The 18,207-nt window shown below is 43.7% G+C and overlaps 1 protein-coding gene across 3 annotated transcripts in view; it reads left to right on the top strand.

Annotated features, from left to right (window-relative positions):
• Positions 1 to 18,207, top strand: part of dachc (dachshund c) — a 210,341-nt gene that overhangs the window by 68,031 nt on the left and 124,103 nt on the right. For all 3 annotated transcript variants that reach the window (XM_061927549.2, XM_061927626.2, XM_061927715.2), the window contains exon 2: positions 9,226 to 9,335. In XM_061927549.2, the coding sequence (XP_061783533.2) occupies positions 9,226 to 9,335 (110 nt within the window). The remainder of the gene's footprint in view (positions 1 to 9,225; positions 9,336 to 18,207) is intronic.

Here is an 18,207-nt window from a genome sequence, read left to right as displayed (position 1 = left end):
ACTTAAGTAGTAAAACCTTAAAGTCACATCTTAAGTGCACAGGAAGCCAGTGCAGGTGAGCCAGTATAGGCGTAATATGATCAAACTTTCTTGTTCTTGTCAAAAGTCTAGCAGCCGCATTTTGTACCAACTGTAATCTTTTAATGCTAGACATAGGGAGACCCCAAAATAATACGTTACAGTAGTCGAGACGAGACGTAGCGAACGCATGAATAATGATCTCAGCGTCGCTAGTGGATAAAATAGAACGAATTTTAGCGATATTACGGAGATGAAAGAATGCCGTTTTAGTAACACTCTTAATGTGTGACTCAAAGGAGAGAGTTGGGTGGAAGATAATACCCAGATTCTTTACTGATTCGCCTTGTGTAATTGTTTGGTTGTCAAATGTTAAGGTGGTATTATTAAATAAATGTCGGTGTTTAGCAGGACCGATAATCAGCATTTCCGTTTTCTCGGCGTTGAGTTGCAAGAAGTTAGCGGACATCCATTGTTTAATTTCATTAAGACACGCCTCCAGCTGACTACAATCCGGCGTGTTGGTCAGCTTTAGGGGCATGTAGAGTTGGCTGTCATCAGCATAACAATGAAAGCTAACACCGTATTTGCGTATGATGTCGCCTAGCGGCAGCATGTAAATACTAAAGAGTGCAGGGCCAAGAACCCAACCCTGAGGAACTCCGCACGTTACCTTAACATAGTCCGAGGTCATATTATTATGGGAGACGCATTGCATCCTGTCAGTAAGATAAGAGTTAAACCACGACAAAGCTAAGTCTGACATACCAATTCGTGTTTTGATACGCTCTAATAAAATGTTATGATCGACGGTATCGAAAGCAGCGCTAAGATCAAGAAGCAGCAACATAGATGACGCATCAGAATCCACCCTTAATTCCTTTTCCCCTCGCCAGACCTTCATTTTGTCACTTGCACAAGAATTAAACTGTTGGTTAAACCCTCGCCTGTCGCGAGTAAAGGTTCAATCATTCATATCATGTCACATTATTTCCTCTGGGAAAATGTCTTAGAGCAGTGGTCCCCAACCTTTTTGTATCGCTTGAAAATGTGTCCCACGGACTGGGGGGTATTTTTATTTTATTTTATTTTATTTTTTTATTTATTTTTGTCATAAAAAAAATCCAATCATGTGTGCTTACGGACTGTATCCCGGCAGACTGTATTGATATATATTGATATATAATGTAGGAAGCAGAATATTAATAACAGAAAGAAACAACCCTTTTGTGTGAATGAGTGTAAATGGGGGAGGGAGGTTTTTTGGGTTGGTGCACTAATTAGGGCCCGCATGGCCCATTGTGCAATGGGACATAAGGACCTATTGAATTTGTAAGGTTTTATTATTCTTTATTCTTCCGCCGCCACATTAAACTGTAATTTGACCCACTTAACATGCTTCAAAACTCACCATATTTGACCTACACATCAGGACCTGCGAAAATTGCCTTTAAAAAAAAAAAAAAACGAACCACAAAACTCAAAATTGCGCTCTAGCGCCCCCTAGGAGAAAAAAAACGAGACTGCCTGTAACTCCCACTAGGAAGGTCGGAGAGACATGAAACAAAAACCTCCATGTAGGTCTGACTTAGACCTACATTTCATAATAGTACATTGTCGGGCTAAAATCAACAGGAAGTTGGCAATTCCCCCTCCAAGACAAAAAAGTACTAAAAACAGTAACTTTTGCCTCTTTGAGCTGTAATTTGACCCCCTTAACACGCTTCAAAACTCACCAAACTGAACTGGCTAAAATTGCGATCTAATGAAAAAACCGAAGCCCAAATCTCAAAATTGAGCTCTACCGCAATTTTTTAATAAAACGCAGAAAAAACTGCTCCTCGGAAGAAGAAAATGACAATACTGCCTGTAACTCCCACTGGGAAAGTCGGAGAGACATGAAACAAAAACCTCTATGTAGGTCTTACTTAGACCTACATTTCATAGATTGACAACCCTCAGCAAAAATCAACAGGAAGTTTGCTATTCCCCCTTCAAAACAGCATTTTTGTAAATACCGGTCACCTTTCTTCAAACATTATCTCCTCTGAGCGCGTTTGTCGTTTCGGCTTCAAACTAACACAGGAGAGAGATTGAACCCGTCTGATTAAAAGTTATCGAAAGAGTTTTGATACCGGCTCCGGTTTTGATTTTATGACCCTTCAAAGAACCGCTGCGCTGCTGTTTTCTCAAGATGGCTGCTTAAAAGCAGGAAGCACCAGCGTGGCCACACAATGCAGACAAGGTAGGTACACTAGACAAAAGTATTGGGACACTTCGGACTAAAAGTAGACAAAAGTATTGGGACACTTACTACTACCACTGAACAAAAGCATTGGGCAACTGGACAAAAGTATTGGGACACTTACACTGGACAAAAGTATTGGGACACTTGGGACTAAAACTTGACAAAAGTATTGGGACACTTAGTACTAGCACCTGCCAAATACGCCGGCCCGACCAACGCTGCTTGCAGCTTTAATTGTAAGTGTATCCTGTGTTTTTTATGTTGATTTAATAAATAAAAAATAAAAACAATTATTTTTATTTTATTTTTTAAATTTCTTGTGTGGCCCGGTACCAATCGATCCACGGACCGGTACTAGGATGTTGGGGACTACTGTCTTAAAGGACAAGCAGAACAGATTCTCTGACTTTGCCCCCCAAAATAACTTCAGTACGCCACATTTGCCAACACATACCTATTGCACATTCCTATGTGGAAACCTAAACGTGTGTGCGTGTGTGTGTGTGTGTGTGTGTGTGTGTGTGTGTGTGTGTGTGTGTGTGTGTGTGTGTGTGTGTGTGTGTGTGTGTGTGTGTGCAGAGGTGGGTAGAGTAGCCAGAAATTGTACTCAAGTAAGAGTACTGTTACTTTAGAGATTTATTACTCAAGTAAAAGTAAGGAGTAGTCACCCAAATATTTACTTGAGTAAAAGTAAAAAGTATGTTGTGAAAAAACTACTCAAGTACTGAGTAACTGATGAGTAACATACACACACATACACACACATACACACATATATATATATATATATATATATATATATATATATATATATATATATATATATATATATATATATATATATATATATATATATATATATATATGTATATATGTATGTGTGGGGAAAAAAATCACAAGACTATTTCATCTCTACAGGCCTGTTTCATGAGGGGGTTCCCTCAATCATCAGGAGATTCTTATGATTCTCCTGATGATTGAGTGAACCCCCTCATGAAACAGGCCTGTAGAGATGAAATAGTCTTGTGATTTTTTTTCCCACACATACATATATTGCGCTCTACTACAGTATCGAGCACTATTTTTTGGATAACCTTATTAAGACATATATATATACACACATATATATATACATATACATATATATACATACATTGATATATACAGTATATAATTTATATTTATTTATTTTGCCGTTTTTGTTTACATGTTAAAGGTGTTTTAATGAATATACATGCATGTTTAACACATATAGATTCCTTTCTTTCATGAAGACAAGAATATAAGTTGGTGTATTACCTGATTCTGATGACTTGCATTGATTGTAATCAGACAGTAGTGATGATAACGTCCACGTTTTCAAATGGAGGAGAAAAAAAGTTCCTCCTTTCTGTCTAATACCACATGAAAGTGGTTGGTTTTTGGCACCTTATTTGTCCAGCTTCCATATTCGTTTTTATACACTTTACAAGAAATACATTGGCGGCAAACTCCGTAGCTTGCTAGCTTGTTTGCGCTGGCTTTCGGAGACTCTTGTTTTGAAAGCGCAGGCGCGATGGAGCGGCACTTTTATTGTGAAGACAGGAACTGTGCAGTCAGTCTTTAGGCTTTTGACGGGGTGTACGGTTGAAATAAAAAAGGGTCTTTTTTCCTTCACACTTTTGATTGATTGATTGGAACTTTTATTAGTAGATTGCACAGTACAGTACATATTCCGTACAATTGACCACTAAATGGTAACACCCCGATAAGTTGTTCAACTTGTTTAAGTCAGGTCATGTGACCACCTGGCTCTGTTTGATTGGTCCAACGTCACCAGTGACTGCATCTGATTGGTGGAACGGAGTGAACGTCACCAGTGACTGTATTTGTTGAAACGCAGGCACTATGAAGGTCTGTCTGACAGACCAAAACAAACAAAGCGTGCATTAACAGATCGATAAAAGTTAGTAGCGAGTAGCGAGCTGAATGTAGATAAAAGTAGCGGAGTAAAAGTAGCGTTTCTTCTCTATAAATATACTCAAGTAAAAGTAAAAGTATGTTGCATTAAAACTACTCTTAGAAGTACAATTTATCCCAAAAGTTACTCAAGTAGATGTAACGGAGTAAATGTAGCGCGTTACTACCCACCTCTGTGTGTGTGTGTGTGTGTGTGTGTGTGTGTGTGTGTGTGTGTGTGTGTGTGTGTGTGTGTGTGTGTGTGTGTGTGTGTGTGTGTGTGTGTGTGTGTGTGTGTGTGTGTGTGTGATATCTGATGTCAGCTGTCACATCCCAGTCGGTCTGGGCCCATAATAAGAGACAATAATAACAACTCATTAAAACCGAGGGCAGGAACTGTGGAGCTCATCGGCTCATCAAATTAACCTTTGAACACTTCACACACACACACACATTTATACACACACACGCACACACGTGAGTTGATGCTACCTGTTTTCCTCCCAGTTAGCGGCGACATAATCTCTCTCAGCCAGTGGGTGTGTCAACAGGGGATTGGTCCTTTCTGCTGGGTAATTGATGAATTATGTGCAATATGCAAATGAGGCGCCATTAATCTCCTGACTGACAGCTTCGTTTATGGGGCCTTAATGACGGCTGGATTAGATTCTAATTAAAATCTGCTCAAAGACACCCCGCGCTAGAAAGCGGCTGCTCATCTTTCGCCCACTTTTTTGTGTTTAATCTCTCGGACCCTCCTTCCATACATCTCTGCCTCCTTCCTCACATCCCCCTGGCGGGTGTTAGGAAGTGTGGAGTAGGACAGGACATGCGTGTCTTATTCCTCCTGTCAGCATTTAGTCAGAGGCCAAGTGACGTCTGACGGCTTCTCTGCATCTCCCCAGTAGGACCATTCAGCACAGCAGCGCATATAAGACGCACTTTGTATGCAATGGAGGAGATTTGCACCATTTACACCCAAGTTGAAAGGGGAACTGCACTTGTTTTTTCTTAAATGTTGCCTATCATTCACAAATATTATGAGAGACAAGAACACATCTTTTTTTTTTTACCATTTTAATGATGATAAAAAACACTATAATGTAGTAACAGACACTTTCATAACGATATGTAATATGTACAATATACACACTGCAAGTATATATATAATGTAGTAACAAACACCTTCATAATTATATGTAATATGTACAATATACACACTGCAAGTACAAACCCTGTTTCCATATGAGTTGGGGAATTGTGTTAGATGTAAATATAAACGGAATACAATGATTTGCAAATCCTTTTCAAGCCATATTCAGTTGAATATGCTACAAAGACAACATATTTGATGTTCAAACTCATAAACATTTTTTTTTTTTTTTTTTGCAAATAATCATTAACTTTAGAATTTGATGCCAGCAACACGTGACAAAGAAGTTGGGAAAGGTGGCAATAAATACTGATAAAGTTGAGGAATGCTCATCAAACACTTATTTGGAACATCCCACAGGTGAACAGGCAAAGTGGGAACAGGTGGGTGCCATGATTGGGTATAAAAGTAGATTCCATGAAATGCTCAGTCATTCACAAGAAAGGATGGGGCGAGGGTCACCACTTTGTCAACAAATGCGTCAGCAAATTGTTGAACAGTTTAAGAACAACGTTTCTCAAAGTGCAATTGCAAGAAATGTAGGGATTTCAACATCTACGGTCCATAATATCATCAAAAGGTTCAGAGAATCTGGAGAAATCACTCCACGTAAGCGGCATGGCCGGAAACCAACATTGAATGACCGTGACCTTCCATCCCTCAGACGGCACTGTATCAAAAACCGACATCAATCTCTAAAGGATATCACCACATGGGCTCAGGAACACTTCAGAAAACCACTGTCACTAAATACAGTTGGTCGCTACATCTGTAAGTGCAAGTTAAAGCTCTACTATGCAAAGCGAAAGCCATTTATCAACAACACCCAGAAACGCCGCCGGCTTCTCTGGGCCCGAGATCATCTACGATGGACTCATGCAAAGTGGAAAAGTGTTCTGTGGTCTGACGAGTCCACATTTCAAATAGATTTTGGAAATATTCGACATCGTGTCATCCGGACCAAAAGGGGAAGCGAACCATCCAGACTGTTATCGACGCAAAGTTCAAAAGCCAGCATCTGTGATGGTATGGGGGTTTATTAGTGCCCAAGGCATGGGTAACTTACACATCTGTGAAGGCACCATTAATGCTGAAAGGTACATACAGGTTTTGGAACAACATATGCTGCCATCTAAGCGCCGTCTTTTTCATGGACGCCCCTGCTTATTTCAGCAAGAACAATGCCAAGCCACATTCAGCACATGTTACAACAGCGTGGCTTCGTAAAAAAGAGCTTTCTACCGATCACCACCTGGTGGTGAGTTGGCTGCGATGGTGGGGGAGGATGCCGGACAGACCTGGCAGGCCCAAACGCATTGTGAGGGTTTGCTGGGAACGTCTGGCAGAGTCTCTTGTCAGAGAGAGTTTCAATTCCCACCTCCGGAAGAACTTTGAACATGTCACGAGGGAGGCACTAGACATTGAGTCCGAGTGGACGATGTTCCGTGCCTCTATTGTCGAGGCGGCCGATTGGAGCTGTGGCCGCAAGGTGGTTGGTGCCTGTCGTGGCGGTAATCCTAGAACCCGCTGGTGGACACCAGCGGTAAGGGATGCCGTCAAGCTGAAGAAAGAGTCCTATTGGGCTTTTTTGGTTCATAGGACTCCAGAGGCAGCAGACAGGTACCGACAGGCCAAGCGATGTGCGGCTTCGGCGGTCGCGGAGGCAAAAACTCGGACATGGGAGGAGTTCGGGGAAGCCATGGAAAACGACTTCCGGACGGCTTCGAAGCGATTCTGGACCACCATCCGCCGCCTCAGGAAGGGGAAGCAGTGCACTATCAACACCGTGTATGGTGAGGATGGTGTTCTGCTGACCTCGACTGCGGATGTTGTGGATCGGTGGAGGGAATACTTCGAAGACCTCCTCAACCCTACCAGCACGTCTTCCTATGAGGAAGCAGTGCCTGGGGAATCTGTGGTGGGCTCTCCTATTTCTGGGGCTGAGGTTGCCGAGGTAGTTAAAAAGCTCCTCGGTGGCAAGGCCCCGGGGGTGGATGAGATCCGCCCGGAGTTCCTTAAGGCTCTGGATGTTGTGGGGCTGTCTTGGTTGACAAGACTCTGCAACATCGCGTGGACATCGGGGGCGGTACCTCTGGATTGGCAGACCGGGGTGGTGGTTCCTCTCTTTAAGAAGGGGAACCGGAGGGTGTGTTCCAACTATCGTGGGATCACACTCCTCAGCCTTCCCGGTAAGGTCTATTCAGGTGTACTGGAGAGGAGGCTACGCCGGATAGTCGAACCTCGGATTCAGGAGGAACAGTGTGGTTTTCGTCCTGGTCGTGGAACTGTGGACCAGCTCTATACTCTCGGCAGGGTCCTTGAGGGTGCATGGGAGTTTGCTCAACCAGTCTACATGTGCTTTGTGGACTTGGAGAAGGCATTCGACCGTGTACCCCGGGAAGTCCTGTGGGGAGTGCTCAGAGAGTACGGGGTATCGGACTGTCTTATTGTGGCAGTTCGCTCCCTGTATAATCAGTGTCAGAGCTTGGTCCGCATTGCCGGCAGTAAGTCGGACCCGTTTCCAGTGAGGGTTGGACTCCGCCAGGGCTGCCCTTTGTCACCCATTCTGTTCATAACTTTTATGGACAGAATTTCTAGGCGCAGTCAAGGCGTTGAGGGGATCTGGTTTGGTGGCTGCAGGATTAGGTCTCTGCTTTTTGCAGATGATGTGGTCCTGATGGCTTCATCTGGCCAAGATCTTCAGCTCTCACTGGATCGGTTCGCAGCCGAGTGTGAAGCGACTGGGATGGGAATCAGCACCTCCAAATCCGAGTCCATGGTTCTCGCCCGGAAAAGGGTGGAGTGCCATCTCCGGGTTGGGGAGGAGATCTTGCCCCAAGTGGAGGAGTTCAAGTACCTCGGAGTCTTGTTCACGAGTGAGGGAAGAGTGGATCATGAAATCGACAGGCGGATTGGTGCGGCGTCTTCAGTAATGCGGACGCTGTATCGATCCGTTGTGGTGAAGAAGGAGCTGAGCCGGAAGGCAAAGCTCTCGATTTACCGGTCAATCTACGTTCCCATCCTCACCTATGGTCATGAGCTTTGGGTCATGACCGAAAGGACAAGATCACGGGTACAAGCGGCCGAAATTAGTTTCCTCCGCCGGGTGGCGGGGCTCTCCCTTAGAGATAGGGTGAGAAGCTCTGCCATCCGGGGGGAGCTCAAAGTAAAGCCGCTGCTCCTCCGCATCGAGAGGAACCAGATGAGGTGGTTCGGGCATCTGGTCAGGATGCCACCCGAACGCCTCCCTAGGGAGGTGTTTCGGGCACGTCCGACCGGTAGGAGGCCACGGGGAAGACCCAGGACACGTTGGGAAGACTATGTCTCCCGGCTGGCCTGGGAACGCCTCGGGATCCCCCGGGAGGAGCTGGACCAAGTGGCTGGGGAGAGGGAAGTCTGGGCTTCCCTGCTTAGGCTGCTGCCCCCGCGACCCGACCTCGGATAAGCGGAAGAAGATGAATGGATGGATATGGTAGTAACAGACACCTTCATAACAATATGTATGAGTGCAGCCATTTTGGTGAAGAAATATGAAAAGAGCAGTGAGCAGAAAGAGGGGTGGGCGGGCACACATTTAATAAGCAAACAAATGGAGGAGTAAGCTGAAGTGTAATGAGGCACTTTGTTGATGCCAGAGGGAAGTCTTTGTACCTGCGGAGGTGGGAGGGCAGATTTGCTGTGCTGCAGCCTTCTTGCTTTCTTCTTTGACTTTCTAGACTTAAAGGCCAGCGGCTCCTTCTCAGCGTGACTCAGAGAGAGCAGACTGGCTAATAATCATCTCGTCCTCCACAGTTCCAGACCTGGACTAATAATAATCTTGTCTTCCACAGTTCCAGACCTGGACTAATAATCTTCTTGTCCTCCACAGTTCCAGACCTGGACGACCGCCCAAGAGGCTGCAGACTGTGAGCGATGGCGGCACTCACCACATGATGTCCCATGGCGCTCTGATGCACGCCGGCATCATGCCTGCAGCAGGTGACCACCAACACTCTTCTGACACATAGAGGATCTTTGACTAGCAGGTCCTTAAAAGCAGCAGCACTATCTTGGCATATAGAGGATCTTTGAGTAGGGTTTTATAGTGGGTCCTTAAAAACAACATGGCTCTCTAGGCATATAGAGGATCTTTGACATAGGGTTTTGCAGTATATCCTTAAAAACAACATGGCTAGCTTGGCATATAGAGGATCTTTGACATAGGGTTTTATAGTGAGTCCTTAAAAACAACATGGATCTCTTGGCATATATAGGATCTTTGACTAGAGTTTTGTAGTGGGTCCTTAAAAACAACATGGATCTCTTGGCATATAGAGGATCTTTGACATAGGGTTTTATAGTGGGTCCTTAAAAACAACATGGCTTTCCTGGCATATAGAGGATCTTTGATTAGGGTTTTGCAGTAGGTACTTAAAAACAACATGGCTATCTTGGCATATAGAGGATCTTTGACTAGGTTTTTGTAGTGGGTCCTTAAAAACAACATGGCTCTCTTGGCATATAGAGGATCTTTGACATAGGGTTTTGCAGTATATCCTTAAAAACAACATGGCTGTCTTGGCATATAGAGGATCTTTGAGTAGGGTTTTGCAGTAGTACTTAAAAACAACATGGCTCTCTTGGCATATATAGGATCTTTGACTAGGGTTTTGTAGTGGGTCCTTAAAAACAACATGGCTTTCCTGGCATATAGAGGATCTTTGAGTAGGGTTTTGTAGTGGACCCTTAAAAAAAACATGGCTGCTTGCAGGTCCTTAAAAACAGCAGTACTATCTTGGCATATAGAGGATCTTTGACTAGCAGGTCCTTAAAAGCAGCAGCACTATCTTGGCATATAGAGGATCTTTGACTAGCAGGTCCTTAAAAACAGCAGCACTATCTTGGCATATAGAGGATCTTTGAGTAGGCTTTTGCAGTATGTCCTTAAAAACAACATGGCTTTCTTGGCATATTGAGGATCTTTGACTAGGTTTTTGTAGTGGGTCCTTAAAAACAACATGGCTCTCTTGGCATATAGAGGATCTTTGACATAGGGTTTTGCAGTATATCCTTAAAAACAACATGGCTGTCTTGGCATATAGAGGATCTTTGAGTAGGGTTTTGCAGTAGGTACTTAAAAACAACATGGCTCTCTTGGCATATATAGGATCTTTGACTAGGGTTTTGTAGTGGGTCCTTAAAAACAACATGGCTTTCTTGGCATATAGAGGATCTTTGAGTAGGGTTTTGCAGTAGGTACTTAAAAACAACATGGCTCTCTTGGCATATAGAGGATCTTTGACAGAGTTTTGCAGTATGTCCTTAAAAACAACATGGCTATCTTGGCATATAGAGGATCTTTGACATAGGGTTTTATAGTGGGTCCTTAAAAACAACATGGCTTTCCTGGCATATAGAGGATCTTTGAGTAGGGTTTTGCAGTAGGTACTTAAAAACAACATAGCTGTCTTGGCATATAGAGGATCTTTGAGTAGGGTTTTGCAGTAAATACTTAAAAACAACATGGCTCTCTTGGCATATAGAGGATCTTTGAGTAGGGTTTTGCAGTAGGTACTTAAAAACAACATGGCTTTCTTGGCATATTGAGGATCTTTGACTAGGTTTTTGTAGTGGGTCCTTAAAAACAACATGGCTCTCTTGGCATATATAGGATCTTTGACTAGGGTTTTGTAGTGGGTCCTTAAAAACAACATGGCTTTCTTGGCATATAGAGGATCTTTGACATAGGGTTTTATAGTGGGTCCTTAAAAACAACATGGATCTCTTGGCATATATAGGATCTTTGACTAGGGTTTTGTAGTGGATCCTTAAAAACAACAGCACTATCTTGGCATATAGAGGATCTTTGAGTAGGGTTTTGTAGTGGGTCCTTAAAAACAACATGGCTATCTTGGCATATAGATGATCTTTGACATAGGGTTTTATAGTGGGTCCTTAAAAACAACATGGATCTCTTGGCATATATAGGATCTTTGACTAGGGTTTTGTAGTGGATCCTTAAAAACAACATGGCTTTCTTGGCATATTGAGGATCTTTGACTAGGTTTTTGTAGTGGGTCCTTAAAAACAACATGGATCTCTTGGCATATAGAGGATCTTTGACATAGGGTTTTATAGTGGGTCCTTAAAAACAACATGGCTTTCCTGGCATATAGAGGATCTTTGATTAGGGTTTTGCAGTAGGTACTTAAAAACAACATGGCTATCTTGGCATATAGAGGATCTTTGAGTAGGGTTTTGCAGTAGGTACTTAAAAACAACATGGCTTTCTTGGCATATAGAGGATCTTTGACATAGGGTTTTATAGTGGGTCCTTAAAAACAACATGGCTCTCTTGGCATATAGAGGATCTTTGACATAGGGTTTTGCAGTATGTCCTTAAAAACAACATAGCTAGCTTGGCATATAGAGGATCTTTGACATAGGGTTTTATAGTGGGTCCTTAAAAACAACATGGCTATCTTGGCATATAGAGGATCTTTGACATAGGGTTTTATAGTGGGTCCTTAAAAACAACATGGCTTTCTTGGCATATTGAGGATCTTTGAGTAGGGTTTTGCAGTAGATACTTAAAAACAACATGGCTCTCTTGGCATATAGAGGATCTTTGAGTAGGGTTTTGCAGTAGGTACTTAAAAACTACATGGCTCTCTTGGCATATAGAGGATCTTTGAGTAGGGTTTTGCAGTAGGTACTTAAAAACAACATGGCTTTCTTGGCATATAGAGGATCTTTGACATAGGGTTTTATAGTGGGTCCTTAAAAACAACATGGATCTCTTGGCATATATAGGATCTTTGACTAGGGTTTTGTAGTGGATCCTTAAAAACAACATGGCTTTCTTGGCATATTGAGGATCTTTGACTAGGTTTTTGTAGTGGGTCCTTAAAAACAACATGGCTATCTTGGCATATAGAGGATCTTTGACATAGGGTTTTATAGTGGGTCCTTAAAAACAACATGGATCTCTTGGCATGTATAGGATCTTTGACTAGCGTTTTGTAGTGGATCCTTAAAAACAACATGGCTTTCTTGGCATATTGAGGATCTTTGACTAGGTTTTTGTAGTGGGTCCTTAAAAACAACATGGCTCTCTTGGTATATAGAGGATCTTTGACATAGGGTTTTATAGTGAGTCCTTAAAAACAACATGGATCTCTTGGCATATATAGGATCTTTGACTAGAGTTTTGTAGTGGGTCCTTAAAAACAACATGGATCTCTTGGCATATAGAGGATCTTTGACATAGGGTTTTGTAGTGGGTCCTTAAAAACAGCATGGCTTTCCTGGCATATAGAGGATCTTTGAGTAGGGTTTTGCAGTAGGTACTTAAAAACAACATGGCTCTCTTGGCATATAGAGGATCTTTGAGTAGGGTTTTGTAGTGGACCCTTAAAAAAAACGTGGCTGCTTGCAGGTCCTTAAAAACAGCAGTACTATCTTGGCATATAGAGGATCTTTGACTAGCAGGTCCTTAAAAGCAGCAGCACTATCTTGGCATATAGAGGATCTTTGAGTAGGGTTTTGCAGTGGGTCCTTAAAAACAACATGGCTCTCTTGGCATATAGAGGAGCTTAGACTCGCATTTTGCAGTAGGTCCTTAAAAATAGCTAAATGATCTTGTCATATAGATGATCTAGTGTTCTTTGCAGTCGATCCTTAAAAACAGCAAAATGATCTTGTCATATACTGTAGATGATCTAGTGTTCTTTGCAGTAGATCCTTAAAAACAGCAAAATGATCTTGTCATATACTGTAGATGATCTAGTGTTATTTGCAGTAGATCCTTAAAAACAGCTAAATGATCTTGTCATATAGATGATCTAGTGTTATTTGCAGTAGATCCTTAAAAACAGCTAAATGATCTTGTCATATACTGTAGATGATCTAGTGTTATTTGCAGTAGATCCTTAAAAACAGCTAAAAGATCTTGTCATATACTGTAGATGATCTAGTGTTCTTTGCAGTAGATCCTTAAAAACAGCTAAATGTCTAAGTCTAGTGTTGTGCTCCTGTCACACAGACCATCTTGTCTAAGTCTAGTGTTGTGCTGCTGTCACACAGACCATCTTGTCTAAGTCTAGTGTTGTGCTGCTGTCACACAGACCATCTTGTCTAAGTCTAGTGTTGTGCTCCTGTCACACAGACCATCTTGTCTAAGTCTAGTGTTGTGCTGCTGTCACACAGACCATCTTGTCTAAGTCTAGTGTTGTGCTCCTGTCACACAGACCATCTTGTCTGAGTCTAGTGTTGTGCTCCTGTCACACAGACCATCTTGTCTAAGTCTAGTGTTGTGCTCCTGTCACACAGACCATCTTGTCTAAGTCTAGTGTTGTGCTCCTGTCACACAGACCATCTTGTCTAAGTCTAGTGTTGTGCTCCTGTCACACAGACCATCTTGTCTGAGTCTAGTGTTGTGCTCCTGTCACACAGACCATCTTGTCTAAGTCTAGTGTTGTGCTCCTGTCACACAGACCATCTTGTCTAAGTCGAGTGTTGTGCTCCTGTCACACAGACCATCTTGTCTAAGTCTAGTGTTGTGCTCCTGTCACACAGACCATCTTGTCTGAGTCTAGTGTTGTGCTCCTGTCACACAGACCATCTTGTCTAAGTCTAGTGTTGTGCTCCTGTCACACAGACCATCTTGTCTAAGTCTAGTGTTGTGCTCCTGTCACACAGACCATCTTGTCTGAGTCTAGTGTTGTGCTCCTGTCACACAGACCATCTTGTCTAAGTCTAGTGTTGTGCTCCTGTCACACAGACCATCTTGTCTAAGTCTAGTGTTGTGCTCCTGTCACACAGACCATCTTGTCTAAGTCTAGTGTTGTGCTCCTGTCACACAGACCATCTTGTCTAAGTCGAGTGTTGTGCTCCTGTCACACAGACCATCTTGTCTAAGTCTAGTGTTGTGCTCCTGTCACACAGACCATCTTGTCTAAGTCTACTGTTGTGCTGCTGTCACACAGACCATCTTGTCTAAGTCTAGTGTTGTGCTGCTGTCACACAGACCATCTTGTCTAAGTCTAGTGTTGTGCTGCTGTCACACAGACCATCTTGTCTAAGTCTAGTGTTGTGCTCCTGTCACACAGACCATCTTGTCTGAGTCTAGTGTTGTGCTCCTGTCACACAGACCATCTTGTCTGAGTCTAGTGTTCTGCTTCTGTCACACAGACCTTCTTGTCTGAGTCTAGTGTTGTGCTCCTGTCACACAGACCATCTTGTCTAAGTCTAGTGTTGTGCTCCTGTCACACAAACCATCTTGTCTAAGTCTAGTGTTGTGCTCCTGTCACACAGACCATCTTGTCTAAGTCTAGTGTTGGAGCAGCGGCTTTACTTTGAGCTCCCCCCGGATGACAGAGCTTCTCACCCTATCTCTAAGGGAGAGCCCCGCCACCCGGCGGAGGAAACTCATTTCGGCCGCTTGTACCCGTGATCTTGTCCTTTCGGTCATAACCCAAAGCTCATGACCATAGGTGAGGATGGGAACGTAGATCGACCGGTAAATTGAGAGCTTTGCCTTCCGGCTCAGCTCCTTCTTCACCACAACGGATCGATACAGCGTCCGCATTACTGAAGACGCCGCACCGATCCGCCTGTCCATCTCACGATCCCCTCTTCCCTCACTCGTGAACAAGACTCCGAGGTACTTGAACTCCTCCACTTGGGGCAAGATCTCCTCCCCAACCCGGAGATGGCACTCCACCCTTTTCCGGGTGAGAACCATGGACTCGGACTTGGAGGTGCTGATTCCCATCCCAGTCGCTTCACACTCGGCTGCGAACCGATCCAGTGAGAGCTGAAGATCCTGGCTAGATGAAGCCATCAGGACCACATCATCTGCAAAAAGCAGAGACCTAATCCTGCAGCCACCAAACCAGATCCCCTCAACGCCTTGACTGCGCCTAGAAATTCTGTCCATAAAAGTTATGAACAGAATCGGTGACAAAGGGCAGCCTTGGCGGAGTCCAACCCTCACTGGAAACGTGTCCGACTTACTGCCGGCAATGCGGACCAAGCTCTGGCACTGATCATACAGGGAGCGGACTGCCACAATCAGACAGTCCGATACCCCGTACTCTCTGAGCACTCCCCACAGGACTTCCCGAGGGACACGGTCAAATGCCTTCTCCAAGTCCACAAAACACATGTAGACTGGTTGGGCAAACTCCCATGCACCCTCAAGGACCCTGCCGAGAGTATAGAGCTGGTCCACAGTTCCACGACCAGGCCGAAAACCACACTGTTCCTCCTGAATCCGAGGTTGGACTATCCGGCGTAGCCTCCTCTCCAGTACACCTGAATAGACCTTACCGGGAAGGCTGAGGAGTGTGATCCCACGATAGTTAGAACACACCCTCCGGTTCCCCTTCTTAAAGAGAGGAACCACCACCCCGGTCTGCCAATCCAGAGGTACCGCCCCCGATGTCCACGCGATGCTACAGAGTCTTGTCAACCAAGACAGCCCCACAGCATCCAGAGCCTTAAAGAACTCCGGGCGGATCTCATCTACCCCTGGGGCCTTGCCACCGAGGAGCTTTTTAACTACCTCAGCAGCCTCAGCCCCAGAAATAGAAGAGCCCACCACAGATTCCCCAGGCACTGCTTCCTCATAAGAAGACGTGTTGGTGGGATTGAGGAGGTCTTCGAAGTATTCCCTCCACCGATCTACAACATCCGCAGTCGAGGTCAGCAAAACACCATCCCCGAAATGCACCCATTTGCAGGAAATGTAGTCTTGATTTTCAAAATGTTCTTTCAAGGCTTGCATGTCTACATTAAAACATTCTTCTTCATACTGCATTAATATATGCTACTTTTAAACTTTCATGCAGAGAAGGAAATCACAACTACAAAAATTACTATTTTTTTCATACGGTGTTTGATGTGGGAATTTTTGCCTCAGCATTTTGATGGTGTGGACGTGTGGCACCGAATGGAGATAAGCGTCTCGACAGACGTCACAATATTTGAACAATGATGACGAAAACTGTTTTCTCTGTCGTGTCCGTGTGTGTGTTGTGCCTCGGTGTGCATTGTTTACACAACGTGCGTTACGCTACTTAATATGTCCGTGTGGAAACTTGTTCGGTACACCTCCGAACCGAACCGGAACCCCCGTTCCGAAACGGTTCAATACAAATACACGTACTGTTACACCCCTAGTGTCTATGGATAAAACTGTCAGATGGTGAACACAAAACATTTTTGACCGGCTGCTAATTAGCGAGGTGTTCATGTTCTTCAAATGAAGTCTGTAGGATGTAGGATTGTGTGTGTTGTCACGAGAGAAGTCATTGTCCATCATCTCCAAAGTTCAATCAATCAATCAATCAATGTTTATTTATATAGCCCTAAATCACAAATGTCTCAAAGGGCTGCACAAGCCACAACGACATCCTCTGTACAAAGCCCACATAAGAGCAAGGAAAAACTCACCCCAGTGGGACGTCGATGTGAATGACTATGAGAAACCTTGGAGAGGACCGCATATGTGGGTACCCCCCCCCCCCCCTCTAGAGGAGACCGAATGCAATGGATGTCGAGTGGGTCTGACATAATATTTTGAGAGTCCAGTCCATAGTGGATCCAACATAATAGTAAGAGTCCAGTCCATAGTGGATCTAACATAATAGTGAGAGTCCAGTCCATAGTGGATCTAACATAATAGTGAGAGTCCAGTCCATAGTGGATCTAACATAATAGTAAGAGTCCAGTCCATAGTGGATCCAACATAATAGTAAGAGTCCAGTCCATAGTGGATCCAACATAATAGTGAGAGTCCAGTCCATAGTGGATCCAACATAATAGTAAGAGTCCAGTTCATAGTGGATCTAACATAATAGTGAGAGTCCAGTCCATAGTGGATCCAACATAATAGTGTGAGAGTCCAGTCCATAGTGGATCTAACATAATAGTAAGAGTCCAGTCCATAGTGGATCTAACATAATAGTAAGAGTCCAGTCCATAGTGGATCCAACATAATAATGAGAGTCCAGTCCATAGTGGATCTAACATAATAGTGAGAGTCCAGTCCATAGTTGATCTAACATAATAGTGAGAGTCCAGTCCATAGTGGATCTAACATAATAGTAAGAGTCCAGTCCATAGTGGATCTAACATAATAGTGTGAGGGTCCAGTCCATAGTGGATCTAACATAATAGTAAGAGTCCAGTCCATAGTGGATCCAACATAATAGTAAGAGTCCAGTCCATAGTGGATCCAACATAATAGTAAGAGTCCAGTCCATAGTGGATCCAACATAATAGTAAGAGTCCAGTCCATAGTGGATCTAACATAATAGTAAGAGTCCAGTCCATAGTGGATCCAACATAATAGTAAGAGTCCAGTCCATAGTGGATCCAACATAATAGTAAGAGTCCAGTCCATAGTGGATCCAACATAATAGTAAGAGTCCAGTCCATAGTGGATCTAACATAATAGTAAGAGTCCAGTCCATAGTGGATCTAACATAATAGTAAGAGTCCAATCCATAGTGGATCCAACATAATAGTAAGAGTCCAGTCCATAGTGGATCCAACATAATAGTAAGAGTCCAGTCCATAGTGGATCCAACATAATAGTAAGAGTCCAGTCCATAGTGGATCTAACATAATAGTAAGAGTCCAGTCCATAGTGGATCCAACATAATAGTAAGAGTCCAGTCCATAGTGGATCTAACATGATAGTAAGAGTCCAGTCCATAGTGGATCTAACATAATAGTGAGAGTCCAGTCCATAGTGCGGCCAGCAGGACACCATCCTGAACGGGTCAGCAGCGCAGAGAAGTTGCCCTCGTCTTTGTGTCGTCTCTTGCGACGCCGTCTTTTCATTCTGCAACTCTGAAGTCAT

Source organism: Nerophis lumbriciformis, linkage group LG02 (genome assembly GCF_033978685.3).
Source record: "Nerophis lumbriciformis linkage group LG02, RoL_Nlum_v2.1, whole genome shotgun sequence".
Taxonomy (NCBI): Eukaryota; Metazoa; Chordata; class Actinopteri; order Syngnathiformes; family Syngnathidae; genus Nerophis; species Nerophis lumbriciformis.
The sequence above is the reverse complement of the archived record's forward strand: the minus strand, read 5'-3'. Positions and strand labels throughout refer to the sequence as shown.